Source organism: Phoca vitulina, unplaced genomic scaffold, assembly GCF_004348235.1.
Source record: "Phoca vitulina isolate PV1807 unplaced genomic scaffold, GSC_HSeal_1.0 scaffold6, whole genome shotgun sequence".
Lineage (NCBI taxonomy): Eukaryota > Metazoa > Chordata > Mammalia > Carnivora > Phocidae > Phoca > Phoca vitulina.
The window spans coordinates 48597753-48613852 of record NW_022589709.1 but is presented as its reverse complement, the minus strand read 5'-3'; the positions used below and the strand labels follow the sequence as shown (position 1 = coordinate 48613852).

General features: G+C 41.8%; 1 protein-coding gene across 1 annotated transcript in view; it reads right to left on the bottom strand.

Annotated features, from left to right (window-relative positions):
• Positions 1 to 6329, bottom strand: part of HOMER1 (homer scaffold protein 1) — a 123765-nt gene extending 117436 nt beyond the window's left edge. Inside the window, exons 1-2 of the mRNA XM_032404124.1 lie at positions 6243 to 6329; positions 4515 to 4840 (exon numbers count right to left, since the gene is read on the bottom strand). Coding sequence (XP_032260015.1) covers positions 4515 to 4519 — 5 coding nt within the window. The 5' untranslated portion in view covers positions 4520 to 4840; positions 6243 to 6329. The remainder of the gene's footprint in view (positions 1 to 4514; positions 4841 to 6242) is intronic.
• Between the last annotated feature and the right edge of the window lie 9771 nt (positions 6330 to 16100).

Here is a 16100-nt window from a genome sequence, read left to right as displayed (position 1 = left end):
AGTTGTTAGCACTTGGTTGTTAAATCAACTTACTGGATCTCAAATGTCATTCTTTTTTAAAAATAGAAAATACTACAACGCATCACACAAAGGTATTATTTTGTGACATTTTATCATTTATTTATGTGTGCACTAGGTTGTGAGGTAAAAATGTGTATCCTACTGTAATGGGTCACTGCCAAAAAAAGTTTGAAATACACCAGCTTTTGTTTGGTCCACAGGCCTTCTACCCTGGCCCCTGCATAAGGCTCTAGGTCTATCTCTTACCACAGCCCAAAGAGCCAAGTTTGTCAAGCCCAACTTTGTTGCAGTTCCTAGTCTCAGTGCTGTCAATCACACTGTACCCTCTGCCTTGAATGCCCTCTCATTTGTCTACAAGGCCCACCTGCTCTCAGCTTTCATTATTTAATACCTATTACCTCCTCCACAAAAGCTTTTTTATCCTTCCCTCAGGAGCTAATGCTACACATACTTTGTATTTCTATGTAGCCCCTTAGACATTTCACTGTACTTTCTAATTTCAGGCCTGTCTTCCCAGCTTCTAAACTATAAACTCTCTGAGGGAAGGAGCACATTTTACGAGTCTCTGTATCAGGAGCACTGAGCTGCTGAACATGCCACATGAAAGGGGTTCAAAATGAGTAAAATGAACAAAGAATTAGGATTTGCATCTAACTTCTCTGATGTTAGAAATGATTGAGTGGTTGCCTTTTCAACAAAGGCCATTCATATGCCAGTGCTGAATCAAGATTTCCACATTTTTGCCTCAGCCCCCAGTAGCCTGAGGCAGAAAGAGGTGTCAGCTTCCTCTCTCAGCAAAGAAAGGACTCAGGTCAGGTTGCAATGCAGCAGCACCCACTTCCATGCTTCAGGAAGTTATCAGGGGAAAGGCAGAGAAAAGGGTTTCCAGAGGTTCCCACAGGCAGGTGAGATAAATCAGAAGAGCACTAATAGACCTTATTAGCATAGAGAATCACATTTTATAAATAACTTTCAATAGGGTGTCAGGGGAGGAGGGGAAGGTTCTCTATTCCCTGTGGATGGCACTAAATTGTCAATAGGAGCTATGCAAAACAAAAGGTAGCATGAAGTAACTCGCTGAAGTTACTTGATTTCTATTGCCTACTCTAATGGCTCTGAAATAGCTCCTGACTCACAGCTCTCATTATGAGCTACTACCTGGGAGGACTGGGGGTTGTATCTAACAGGCTCTCCTCGCCGGGGCTGTGCAACTTTTTACAGACTTTATCTCACATATACGAATGCTCTCATTTTTAGGGGGTCTGATTCACCTATTTCACAAGCCAACACTTCAACTGCCTTCCCTGTAATTAAAAACAGTTCAGGCAGCATCCAAGATAGTTTGACAGACTCTGCCAACTGTCAGTTTCAGCTGTTCTTTTCCATTTCCACAATGGTTCATCAACTACTATTACAGGAGCCAGGTTGGTTTTCTGCCTAAACTCATCACCCATTTTCTTTCCTTTTTTTTTTATAAAGATTTTATTTATTTATTTGACAGAGAGAGACACAGCAAGAGAGGGAACACAAGCAGGGGGAGTGGGAGAGGGAGAAGCAGGCCTCCCGTGGAGCAGGGAGCCTGATGCGGGGCTCGATCCCAGGACCCTGGGATCATGACCTGGGCCGAAGGCAGACGCCCAACGACTGAGCCACCCAGGCGCCCCATCACCCATTTTCTTTAAGAATAAAAATAATTCCTAGGGGCTCCTAGGTGGCTCAGTCAGTTGAGCATCCAACTCTTGATTTCAGCTCAGGTCATGATCTCACGGTCCTGGGATCCAGCACTGTGTCTGGCTCCCCACTCAGCAGGGAGTTTGCCTGAGAGTCTGTCCCTCTCCCTCTGCCCCTCCCCCACTCAGGCTTGTGGACTCGCTCTCAAAAAAAAAAAGAAAAAGAATTCCTTTTGCTTAAACTTTGCCCCTAGATCTGCAATTATATCCATAGTTAAGGCAAAGAAAAATTCTTATTATAACTTAACAGTCAAAAATATATTTAAAAAAGGTGAAACTCTTCACTCACAATATTAAATTTTATATACCCGTGAAAGTAAGGTAATTTAAGATTGCCTGGATAAAACTTTAAAAGCCACTTAAAATACCATTTCCTTTTGGGGCACCTGGGTGGCTCAGCTGGTTGGGCATCTGCCTTCAGCTCAGGTCATGATCTCGGGGTCCTGGGTTTGAGCCCCGCATTGGGCTTCCTGCTCAGCAGAGAGCCTGCTTTTCCCTCTCCCTCTGCCCCTCCCCTCCTGCTCATGCACAGGCTCGTGTGCACATGCTCTCTCCCTCTCCCTCAAATAAATAAATAAAATCTTAAAAAAAAAAACCACACACACCATTTTCTTTTGGTTTAAATAGGTACAGGAGGCTACCCTTATTCCACAAACACTTATTAGGTATAAACACCTACCGCGTATGAAAACTTCCACAAATGCCTTCTCTACGCTCTCTTCTCTCCTATTTCCACCCATTCAGCTTCTCTTGACAACTCAGATGAAACAAATCACTATCAGTGAGCAAGGACCATAGCCCTAAACACACTTTCAGAAAACTAATGCAGAAATGCTTTTTCTGCTCTAGTCTACGTCTAAACTTTATTAGGAAAAAAACAAATAAATCAGTTTGTAAATAAATTTAATTATACTGAAGTATCAATAATGTGTGCCGTGTTTGGGGGCTTATTTTCATATTTTAAATACCAGCCCCCTTGGTAGCAAGTTCATCCCAAACTTTCCTTGGTAAAATGATGAGCATTCATGCAGCTTAAAAACTGTGGAAAACCAATTTTCTTCCATGATGCTACCAATCTACAGTCTAGAGAGAATGCAGCCTTCAACATGAAAAATTGCCACTTGTTTTTTTTTTTTTTTTTTGCTCTGACATGTTTTAAACAGAAGAGCTGCAGATTCTCAAGGGAAGCCATATTTCAAAGGTTTTAAATAGCAGTACTTTCCGTATTTTCCCTTATTAAAATTGGTGCAATTCATCCAAAACATTTTTAAATGCCATTGCTTTGCAGCTGATGTGCTAAAAACTGCTTAGAGAAAACAATCTCTGCATCTGAAAGATCTACTTTAAGAAACCAACTAGTAATCATTAAAATAGAAAGGAAGAAAAAAAAATTTCAATTTTACAGAATGGAAAAAATGTTAAAGCTTATCATCTAATGCCTTCATTTTACAGATAATAAAGAGTCCAGAGAGGTTAAATAATTTGCCTCAGATCACCAAGCTACAAATAGCAGCAACATTAAGAATAAGGTATTTTAATTGCTTAGCACTACCCCAAATCATGCAAGTTATATATATTCTCATCACTTGCCATTTAAGTTTCAAAAACAATTATCACTCTTTCTCATTAGTTCCTGATGAAGAACTCCTACAACATATGTTCTACATTTTCAAACTTTTTCATGTTAATAAACTTCAAATTCTAACTCCAACAAAAAAAGGTAATACTGTCCAAGAACTTTCCTCTGAAAGTTTCAAAAAAGAAAGTGGAGGTGTGCATCCCCCTAAACTGTCACAGTAAATTGTGGTCTATCCTTTCAATCCCTGTCCCTTAATTACACTTTAGATTTTTTGTTCAACCACAAAGAGAGAGAGGGAGAGAGAAAATTCTGGAAGTTCCTCTGACAAAAAGTATGGACAATCTGTCAATGAAATGACTACATCATTACCCCATTAATACATTAGGAGTTTCTGGCTTACATTACAAAGAGTCACTAGCATTTTATCAAGTTACTGTGTGAAGAAGCAATGAAAGGTTGGAAAACACACTCTTGGCTGACTTTGGTACCGAAAGGTGTAGATTTGACACTGTTAACACAAACCGAAGACCTGAGCTTAAGAGCAGAAATGGAAAAAAAGTGCAAGTTCCTTCAACAGAAAATTAGCTTTTTCCTATTCAAGCTCTGATCCACCAAGTGCACTGGCACTGGGAAGACCACATCGGTAAAAATTTCAGACCTTCGTGTTAATGCCCCAATAAATCAATTCTGCATGTTAGCTTGGGATATTCAAGGGCAAAACAGAGGGCACATTGGAGGCCACAATTTACACTGGATCATTTTCAAGGACTGAAGTCCAACCACTCATTACTTTACAATTGTTCCCTTGTGTAACTGATTATTCTCAAAGTACTGAGAGAACGCAGTACTTCTCTCTCAAAGATATGGGCAACAAAACCTGACAATATGATTTTAATTACAAACTGCGGCAGCAGCCTGACCAGAAAAGTACAGAATGTGTTGCCTACTTAAATATTACTAATAAAACTATAGTCTGGTTACAAATTACGGATGTTCCCTAATTATGACCTCTGGTGTCACTCTATAAAAATAACTTGTTAAAAGGTTAACACAGCTACATTTTTAACGTACGACCAGCTTAGCAAAGCAGCTAATTTGTTTGAAAACATAAAACACAATCACCACCACCGCTCAACAACACATATAAACAGGTTCAAAGCTATGTTAGGCACAAAAATCCTTACCCCATTTTGCCCAATGAAAACTTGCTCTGAAGTTTCTGTTCTTCTGCTACAGAATAACTTCCAAAGGAATTTCTCCGTCTGTTATTTCGCAGTTGCTTTTCCACCCCCCGAGATCCTTTTCTGGAGGTATTTCAGTGGTGCTGACAATTCAATTAGTTCCCTTAGGTAAAATGATTTCTCTCGTAGATACCAAAACGTTCAAACAGAGGTGGCATTTGCTTTAAGTTAGAGTTAAAATGCTGCGCGGAGGAGACAGCGGTCAACTCTATTCCACGAAATGAGTCTACGTGTCTGTCGGAAAACGCAGAATCCAGCTTCACCGAGTCCTATAAAAAATGAGTTCGGTGGTCATTTCGCTCATGTCCTCCTCGACACTCTGGGAAAGCCAGGTAACTCGGCCTTTTGGTGCTACTAAGGCTGCGGGTTCAAATTTCTCCACCACACCAGTTCCCTTGGGGGTGGAGCGTGTAACCCAATGCGACGTGCACTTTATAGAGATCCCTAGGAGAAAATAAAAATCCTAAAAGCAGTAATGCCACTGCTTCCCTGCGCTCACGTTAGAAAAAGCTATATAGAAAAATCTCCTCGAAGTGCAAACCCAACAGCTCGCGATGTGCACGGCACTCCACATTGGAGTCTGTCTTTTAAATGTTTCCCCTCCTAAGACTCGGAGCAGAGAGGAGGTGGGGAGGAGGAAGAGAAGGCTGGGCAGGATCGATTCATTCTCCCGAGGAGAATAAACGGAGCCATTTCCAGGCTGGCAGCAGGCTGGGGGCGCAGCGCACGCTGGGGAGCAGGGGGAGGGGGCCCGATCCCACCTCCCTCAGCCCCTTCCCGCCCCGCGCCGCCGAGCACAATGGAGCCCGGCTCGCGCCCAGCCCTTCATTCGCGGCTGCCCCTCTTCCCTCCTCTCTTCGGAGAACCGCAGGTCTGAGGCTGCCGGCGGCGGAGAATGAATGAATCAGAGAGCCAAGCCCCACGCTGTCCCCGGCACCCGCTCCCAGCGCCAGGGCGGGCCGAGCGGCGGCGTTGGACTGAGCTGAAGGGTCAACCGGCGCCCGCCCGCGTCGAGGCGGGCGGCTAATCCCGCGTCGGGAGCCGGGGAGCGGGGCTCGAAGCCGCGGGAGAGCCGCTGCTCCAGCGCCCCCACCCGCGCTCCTCGCCGCCGCCACGCGCCGCCTCACAGTCCCCGGGCCCGCCGCCGCCTCCTCACACTTCCATCACCGCCCACCTCCGCCGGCCTCCAGCTCTCGCTCCGCAGAGCAGCGCCGGCCCGGGTGGCCTGAAGCCCGCCGCTGCCTCCGCCTCCACCGGCCGCTCGCGGAGCAGAGGGCGCTGCTTCCCGGGTCAGCACCGCCCGCGTGAGCCGAGCGCGGCGGCAAAGCGGGCTGCGGAGGGCGGGGGAGGAGGCGGGGAGAGCCGGGGGCGAGAGCGGTCCCTCCCCCCCGCTCGTGGGAGGGGGCAGGAGGCGGCCACCGCCGCCGCCGCCGCCGCCGCCGCGGAGCAGCGAGTAGGCGCCGGGGGCTGGGGCGCTGACCCGTCCCAAGGGCCCGCTGGGGCCCTGCGGGCGATGGGAAAGAAAGCAGCAGCTGCGAGGGTGGCGGGAAGGCTGGTGGTCAGGGGCCGAGCCGGCCCTCGTGGGGAGCTAGTCCAGCCGGCAGGTCCGTCAGTCCGTCCTTCCTTCCTTCCCCCGCCCCCACCTCCCCTAGTGGCCGGCGGCGGGCGGACCGTGCGCTCTGCTCCTCCGCTGTCTCCTGGCCCCGCTCCCGGCCGCCACAGCCTCCTCCGCGCCCCACACCAGGTGCTCGCGCTGTGTCTCCATCCTCCCCGCAGGAGGACCTTTAAATAGCAACGTCAGCGCGCTCCTCTCCGCACACACGTCACCCGCCGCTCTCGTCACCGGGGTGCGGGGGATGATGTCACGCGGCCGGAAGTACTGCTAAATTAGGGAAGAAGCAGGGGGAGGAGGACTCGGTGAGCGCCTCTGTGCCCACCTGCTCTCGGTTCTCCTTAAAGGCCAAAGCACAGGAGACAGCCCGAGAGGAGCTCCCGAGAAGGAAGCGGCGGGAGGAGATTTCCCTGCAACAAATATGCCAAACAAAAGTGAATCATTCGTAGCAATAGTGCCGAAGTGTCAAGCGGGTGATATCTTATCTCCCACTCTCACCTCTCTTGCAGCAGCGTCCCCGGGCTTCTCAAGTTTCAACTAGCATGGAAATGTAGGAGGAGAGCCTGATCACTGGTGATAGATATATTTCCAACAAGACTTGGGAAAAATCATCTTAATTTTTGAAAGAGTTATTAAGTGCCATTCTGGACATAGTAGACTTTAAAACTTTTTTTCTTCACTTAGTGGTTACCCAGATCACGAAAGAATAAAGAGCGAACTATGAACAAGCGGTACAATGTTATAAAAGATAGTAATTGAGGTTGGAGAAAGGAAGGCCATCAAATGATCTAAATATTTTCATTTGCAGAAAAGCAACGTTTTGGCATACGATAGTGAGACAATCTTAACTTTAAAAGTTCACTCATAATTACTGTCATATTTCTAGCAGATGCCAGTATACCCTCTCAGTTCCAGTTTATCAAGAATATGAGGTCCATTCTATGGAAATTAAAAATAAAGAAGACCACCAAAAATTTTTTAACTATTAACACAAGTTCATTTAGATTATTTTTGTATTCTTTAGTTCTAGCCATGTGATATATATATTAATACATATAATTACAGCATGTAATTATAATATGGCTTGTTTTTCATTTCCTATATGACAAGGGTGAGTAGACATTTATAGATTTACTAGTTATGTGTGTTAATAAATCATATTATGAATGCTTTTCAAATTGCAATTACTACAAAGTTTTTAAATGTCCTTATTGTTTTGATAGCTTATTATTGGGTAGTCTCAAATGATGAACTTTTAGTTTAATTTGATAATCATGACCCAGAAATAGAATTACTATATAATGCCAAAGGCCATTGTTATTTCAGAGTTGGTCTATAAATTCAGTGACCACATTTTCCGAACTAAAATCCATACACATCATTTGACAACAGAAAAAATATTATTTGAAATCTGAAGTGACCTGGAAAATCCAGGACACACGATTACCAACCTTTAAAGTGATTGTTAGAGGAGAGCTATAAATGGATATCAATGCATTTGTTTTAAATCCAAGAAGCTAAAGCTGTACGGAATTTATATTATGTATTTTTAAAAAAATTTTTTTAATGTTACACTACTCGCAAGATTCCTCATTAAAGAGATTGGTTTTCCAGGCTTTTGCCCAATGTTAAAGGACACCAGCCAAAAAAGTTAGGACCAGTTTGCAACTAAATCAGACTTTCTGCTTATATTCACATTATAAAATCATGATCTTGTTTATAATTTGAAATATTGAAAATCGGGGCGCCTGGGTGGCTCAGTCGTTAAGTGTCTGCCTTCGGCTCAGGTCACGATCCCAGGGTCCTGGGATCAAGCCCCACATCAGGCTCCCTGCTGGGCTGGAAGCCTGCCTCTCCCTCTCCCACTCCCCCTGCTTGTGTTCCCTCTCTCGCTGTCTCTCTCTCTCAAATAAATAAATAAAATCTTTAAAAAATATATTGAAAATCTTTTTTTAAGATATAACAAAGATGAATAAAGCAAACCCCTGCTTGCCAATTTGTCTAATATATATTATCACATTAATAGAAACTGGTGCTAACTTATATTTATCTAAATGGGAGCTTTTTATGTATAAAATATTAAAACAATAAAACTGTCATTCTTCAAATAATGTTGTCCCTTGGCTCTTGCAAATTAAAATACAAACTAAGTTATTACTCTATAAAATTTCTCCACAAACTATTTACTATCTGAACTAAATCACTGTTCTCTTTCCTGCTCTTGCCATTAGTCCATGTTGATTAAAGCTCTCACTTTACCATTTTCAAACACTTCATTCTGTCCTTTTAACAGGACTTCCTCTGGTTTACAATCTTATCCCCCCCACATCTTTACCCAACTGTCAAAACAGCATGTCAGATGCCTCCCTGCTTTTAGAATGCTGACCCTTCATTAGAGATTCTACTTTTCAAAGCTACACGGTCTCTTCTTTTGTTGACTTGAAATTGAGAGCAGCTTTTTTTCTATGTAAATCTAATTGTGCATCATGATGTAATTACCCAAAGTTTTTGTGATGATTTAATGTCGGCCTCTGCTCTCAACCTAGAAAAGTCTACCAATAGTTGGTCAATTTTTCTTTCTTGCTGGCATGGGATTAGTATATCAGGGAATACATATGTCTGTGTACCCAAGGGAAGAAGTAAAACATTTTATGTATCATGGACTATCTGCTCAGAAAATAATAATTATAAAGTAAGTGCTTTTTCTGCTCTCTAGAAACAATTCCAACACAGTTTTGAGAAAAGTCAGAGAACCATTCTATGGCTTTCCATCTAAAAGTAAATATCATCTAAAACAGTGATGTAACCCAAGTGCTAACCATGAATTTCCAACCCCAATTGTATGTTTTTTTTAAGTAGTGAGCTTCCTAGAAAGTAATACATTTTCTCTTCCCGGAAGAGGTAGAAAGTACTTTAGTAGAGTTTCAAATTTTTAACAGTTCCTGTTTCCCACTACACTCTGAAAATTTGTGGAGAGGTTTATGAATACCCTCTGATTTTAGAACCTGTGGGCGAAGGCATCTGTTTTAGTTACAGAGTTTACTTCCATGCCCTTAATAGGAGATGGCAATATTCAATGGGGTGTTCATAGATTGATCATGAGATACGTCTTTTTCAATGAAAAGACATTGAGGAGATTGAAAGACTTTTCAAGAAAGAGGGTTAAAGCCAGATTTTATTTTTAATTGCTTAACATTAGGTAATAGCAACTCCCTTTTAAGTTGCCTCTTTTTAATTATCAAAATACCACTATTGCTTCAAATAAAATCATAGGTAGAAATAATAGATTAAACGATATCTCAGCATACAATAGAAATCTCAAGATTCCTAGTTTATGCCATGTAGTTATGAAGAAACTAAATAACCAGCAAAGACTAGAAGTAATAATAACAAAAAGAATGGAAGAGTTGTAGGGAAACAGAATTTATCCAGTTGAGTCTCCAAAGTCATCCCACCTCCTCCACAATAAAACAGATATTGGGTGGCAGTAAAATGTGTTTGGCCTGTTTAAAACCATATTTTATTATTTTTAATAATGTTCTGAGCAAAAACAGGGTAGTTAATGGTCTCAGGGGTGTAAGTGTATAAGTGTTTGGCATCTCCAAAGTGATGGATTGAGGACAATTTTTACTCTTCTGAGTTTGCGCACTATTTTATCAGAGGGTTTGAGAGTGGTGGAGGGAAGGAGGTCAGAGAATTATCCTCAGGAAAGATATGATATAGAACACATGGGAGATAATCTCATCAAATTATCTTTTGCTCTGATTTTTACTGTAAATTCATTATTTGTTTTCAAAATATGATAAAAGAGATGCAAATATAACCCCAGACTTATTAAAGAACATACCAGAAAGTTTTTGGTTGGTGCTGTGAGAAAATCATTGTACAATCATATATGTGAGTTTTTTAAATATTTAGAATAGATAGGGATGCAGTGCCTTTGAAAAAATTACCTGGCTTAACTTCAGCTTGATTGTTGGAAACAGCAGTTACAGAGAACAGGCTGGAAAAATATGCAGATCTGCAGAGAGCGACAGTAAAGAACGTTGAGTAAAAGCTCCTGCTATACCTGTGTGGTTGCTTAGAATGGAATGCTGTGGAAGCTGGTTGCCATGGTAACCAATAATCTTTTTCCTGAATGGGAGAACAGGACAACCATGAGGAAAATGTTTTAAATGAGCTACCTTATTCTGTGATTCTTCTGGTGCTAGCTAGGAGAAAAACAACACCCAAGGTATTTAGGCTAGCCATGCTTATAAAAGGAAGTTGCCTTCTTCACAAATAGACAAGGCTGAGGCAGAAATTGGGGGCTATTTCAAAGGGAGATAAGGGCTTCAGATGACAATTGGAAACGTCTCTGAAGCAGAACATAATTGGTAAAGACTCTGACATGACTAAAGAGGGCAGAAGCAATACCTAGAAACGGTGCTAAGGTTCTCCCAAGCATAAGGTCAGACATAATTAAAGATTCTTTTTTTTTTAAGATTTTCTTTTTAATTTATTTATTTGAGAGAGAGAGAGAGAGAGAGAAAGAGTGCAAGCACAAGCAGGAGGCAGAGGCAGAGGGAGAAGCAGACCTCCCGCTGAGCAGGGAACCTGACATGGGACTTGATCCTGGGACCCTGGGATCACGACCTGAGCTGAAGGCAAACGCTTAACTGACTGAGCCACCCAGGCGTCCCAGATTCTTAACATTTGGGATTTTTAGCAAAGATGTTTCATGAGTTATTTGTAAGACCTTTCATTTCTTTTAACCTGGCTCTAAATAGTAATTTCTCTAAATATTAGAAAGGAAATGGTAAATATATTTATAGTCATATTATTTTAATAAAAATTATATTCATCTATACATAATAAGTATATAGATACAAATATAGGTATAAATATAGATAGATCTGTATCATATGCCTGCATTGACTTGGTTATCTGCTAAAATGTCTTAACCTTCAAATAAATCCAAACTCCACGCCTTGACCTAAGAGACATTGCATGACAGGCTTCTGCCCATCTTTCTTACTTTGGTTACCTTACCTCCCCATACCTCCATTGCTAATGTGTATGAGTTGGTATATTAACTGCAAGAAACAAAAGCCCCACCTAATGGTGACCTAAGCTATAAAATTGTTTTAATTACTTAAGAAGTCTGAAGGTAGGTAGTCCTACAGTTGGTTTGGAAAATCCAAAGTATCATTAGGATCCAGGCTCTTTCCAGCCTTTCGCTTTGCCATCTTAATCTGTTGTCTTTTAAACCTGGTTTGTTGTCTCATTGTTGTTAGACTGTTGCATTTCTAGGTATCACATTCTCACAAAGAGCCTTTCAAAGCAAGAAGAGAAGAAAGAGACTGAGGAATTTTCTCCTTTATGCCTGTATCTTACCAGGGAGAAAAACTCTCAAGAAGCCCCACAAAATTCCGTCTCATGTCTCGTTGGCCAGAACTGAGTTATATGTCTATGTCTAAATCAACCACTGACAGTTTGGAACAGGATTTTCATGATTCGCTTAGACAAGTGGTGGTTCATCCCTTGAGTTGCATATTGTGTCTGAACCAAATTAGAGCTCCGCCAACAAGGAAGAAGAGGGAATGGCTATTGGGCAAGCAGACCACATGTATTTGCCACACATCCTAAAGTCACTCTGGTATTCCTGCTGCTCTTCAAATATGACAAGACCATTTCAAATGCAAAGCCTTTGCCACCTGGAACACATATGCCCAAGATCTTCACACTCCTCCTCATCATTCAATTCTAAGCTCAAATTGCATCTCTTGAGAGGCACCTCCTCAACACTCATTATAAAATATCAGAATATGCATAGCCGCTCACCCTCCACTTGATTTACTTTATTTTCTTCACAGTATATTCAACACTGTCTAAAATAATATTACATATTTATTAACTTTCTTACAGACTATAAACCCATGAAGAGCAACTGTATCTGTAATCTTGTCTACTTTTCCATCTACAATAGCAAGACAATGTCTAGCACATACTAGGAACTCAATAAACATTTATTGAATAAATGAATTGCTGGACTTTCAGTTATCCTTTAGGTAGAAATTACATTATTAGTCAGCGTGCTTAACCAGTTAGCTGGAGTGAACCACAGAACCTGCTCTAACCAGAACAAAGAGATTTACTGGAGTGGTTATATGTAACTCACAGAATCACTGGGGGGGGCTGGGGAATCTCTCTAGGCTGAGCTCCCAGGAACAAGAACTGGCAGGAAACAGAACATTCAAATTAGGTATTTTGAGGAATATGATACTACTCTTTACAAAGGTGAGGCAAGGTATAGGAAAACCATAAGAGAGAGGGCAATATCTGGCTTAACAGGGCAGATTACCCCTCTGTGCTCGAAAGGACAAGAGGAGGGGGCAATGGCTTGAACCTGAAGGCAGAGAAGATCGAGGGGAGAGGAGCTATGTCCTTTGCCTAAAGGTCACAGCCAGCCCACAGAGACTCCACAAGAAGCGAGCCCAAATAAATAAATAAAATACCTCAACTTCACTCTCCTCCCCACCCGACCCGTCATCTCCTCCTGGCGCTGTTCTATTCCTGACATACAGGAAGCTTGAAGAGGGCACAGGAGCCAGCGATACAGTGCATACGGATTGTCCTCCTGATGCAAAAAGCAGGGGGAAAGAAGGGTGCAGGGTGGATCTGATGGGGCAAACAGAAAACATCCAGCCCAAATCATATTTCATTTATCAGCTATTAGATTAGCACTTATTTTAAAGTTTGGCATATGGAAAAACAAACATTACCACACACTCTTAGTAGGCATGTAAATTGGTGTACCCTTGAAGACATACACAAATTTTGACACAGCAGTTCTACTATAAGGAATTTATCCTACAGATAGGCTTTCTCAAATACTCAAAGACATGCAAAGGTTTTTTTTTTGCTATGAAATTAAAAAAAAAAAAAGATGGAAGAATCTCTATGTCCATCAATAGGGGACTGGTAAATAACTGACCATTTTATTATTTGGCATGAACATATAATAAAGTATCAGGCAGTCATTACAAAGAATGAGGTAGATCCATAGTGCTGATATGGAAAGATGCCTAATATAGAAAAAGAATTCTGGATGAATATAGTAAATTAAATTGTGGTTACCTTTAAGGAGTGGGATTGTAAATGTGACAGAGAGGGGGATTTTTTTTTATTCCCTTATACCATTTGTATTATTTGCATGGTTTTTTTTTTACCTTATACATATATTATTTTCATAATACAAAACCACATCAAATTATTTAAAAATACTGTTTAAAACACACAAATACATTTAAAATTCCACTGCAGGAGGACAGAATAAGGCATTAACATACATTTCATTTTCCTATCTCCTTCAACTCCTTTTATAAAGAAGACTATTCACGGTTAAAAATACATTTATAAAAAGAGTAGAAATTAAAATAAGGTATTTTATTGGAAATAGTCATTCCATTGTACTCTCCACTGATGCAAATGCATGCAGCTATTCTATTTTAACAAAGATGCTGATGAGATAGCAAGATAACCAAGATGGCGAGAACCAAGACAAGGCCATGTGAGTTGTTGGTGAAGGTAGATGTTTAATTTGCTGATGACAAAACCCAGGGGAGACACACTGGCTGACTTCATAGCATGTCTATCACAAAGAACGGGTATCAGCTATGTGAATATGTGCTCTGTAAGGTAGTAAAGGATCGACAGTAAAAATAGTAAAAGGCAGGTTTAAGCTCAAGAATGCAAAAACATTCAGATCTGTATGAATAGAATTGGTTGCCCTGCCAGTCATTGGCCTAGCTCTTCCTCCCTGCATTTTGAAGCAGACACTAGCTGTATGATCATTTGTTGGGATGATATAGAAAAGATGCTTGTATCAGGTAAGAGGTTGCATATAACACCCCCAAAGCCATTTTTTATTCAAAGATTTTATGACTGCTCAAGTCTGAGCTCACATCAAAGTAGTCCTTCACCATTAGCTTCTCTACACTGTCTCCTTTAAAAAACACATCCTCTCCTCTGATGTCATTCGTTGCCACTGCACAGTTGCCTTTCTCCTCTTTCCTTCATCTAGCCTACTGAATAACTCCATTTGAGTGTTCTTATAAATCAAAATGGCTAAAACAAATTAAACACCTTAATCACCCATAATTGTCCTCTTGCAGATTTTCTTATTTCTGTACATGACAGGTCAAGCAGGCTAACAGATTTGGCTGGTAAAAACAAAACAAGATAAAACCAAAATAAATAAATGAATAAAAAACAAAAAACCCCATAAGGTTTTTAAAATTCAGACAGCTTATTACTTCCATAGATAACAAAAGCAAGAGGGACACCTGGGTGGTTCAGTCGTTAACTGTCTGTCTTCAGCTCAGGTCATGATCCCAGGACCCTGGGATCGAGTCCCGTGTAGGGCTCCTTGCTCAGCAGGGAGTCTGCTTCTCCCTCTGCCTGCCACTCCCCCTGCTTGTGCGCGTGCTCTCTTTCTCTCTCTCTCAGATAAATAAATAATAAAATCTTAAAAAAAAAACCATATCCCTTCTTATGTAGGTTGGCTAATAATCTTCTGGTCTAGGTCTTTTCTTTAAAAAAAAAATAAAAAAAGATAACAAAAGCAAGAACAGCAAAGGGGCCAGCTCCCCATGTCCCTTTTCCCACAGAATAGCACAGAAACAAAAGGGGCTAGATGACAAAGCAACAGGAGAGATGGAGTACCCTGTTGCTGATGAGCTGACTCTACGCTGCAGCCTTGCAGTTGTATGCTAAGGGGGTGGGGATGTGGTATAGTAAAGAATGTGACTGATGGCATCTGGGAGTTAACCTCTAAATCCTTGAAATCTCCTAAGAGATAAGAACGTCTTTGTTATGCATGGTGGGCACCTTGGATCAGACCTAAGTTTATGCTATTTAGGAAACTCAGGCTGGGGGCTGGCCAGCCGGAAAGACCAACCATGTGATTAGAGAGTTGGGGCTTTGAGCTAGGTGATATCAGCCAAACCTCTAGGAAGGAGAAAGGGACTAGGGACTAAGTTCAATCATTTGGCTGATGATTCAGTCAATCATGCCTACTTAAAGAAACCTCAATAAAAACTCTGAACACAGAAGCTCAGGTGAGCTTCCCTGGTTGGTAATTATACATTGATGTGAGGGGCGGTTATACATCCTGAGGACCTGAAAGTTCCATATTTAGGACCCTTCTAGAACTTGCCCCGTGGGTCTCTTCAGATGGCTGGTCCTGCTTTGTATGCTTTATAATAAAACTACAATCATAAGTGTAGTGCTTTCCTGAGTCCTCTTGTGTTGTTCTAGCGAATTATCAAATTTGAGGGGATAGTGGGAACTCCTGAACTTGTGGCTAGTTGGTCAGAAGTTGGGGCGAAGGTCTGGGAGCTATCAGCTGGTGTCCAAAATGAGGGTAGCCTTGCATGTGTGTGTGTGGGTGGGGGAGGAGGGTTGGGGCTGTGCTTGCTGTGAAATTTGAACTAACTCCAGGTAGTTAGCATCATAATTGCATCGCAGAGGAGAAGGCAGAAAACCTCATACCTTCTTAGAACCTAGGAGATGATGAGAAACAGTCTCATGTACTCTCCTGGAAAGATATGGAGACCAATGAGAAATGGCCTTGAGGAAGTTTCTCACAAGCTTCACATGGGCTCATGTTCCAAGAGGATCACAGGACATGCTGCCAAAACTTAGGTCAACTGCAGTTAAGCTTTGCATCAAAAAGGGTCTGGAAATACACTTACAAAATGATGGCAGTTGTTGTCCTTGACTCATGGAATCAGAGGACTTTTGGCTTTCTTCTTGAAGGCTTTCCTCATTATACTTTATAGAGGCAATTTAGGGAGTGGTTAATTGAGCTCTGGGGACATCCTGCCTGGGTTTGGATCTCACCTCTGTCATTTAGTAACTATGTGTCCTTGACA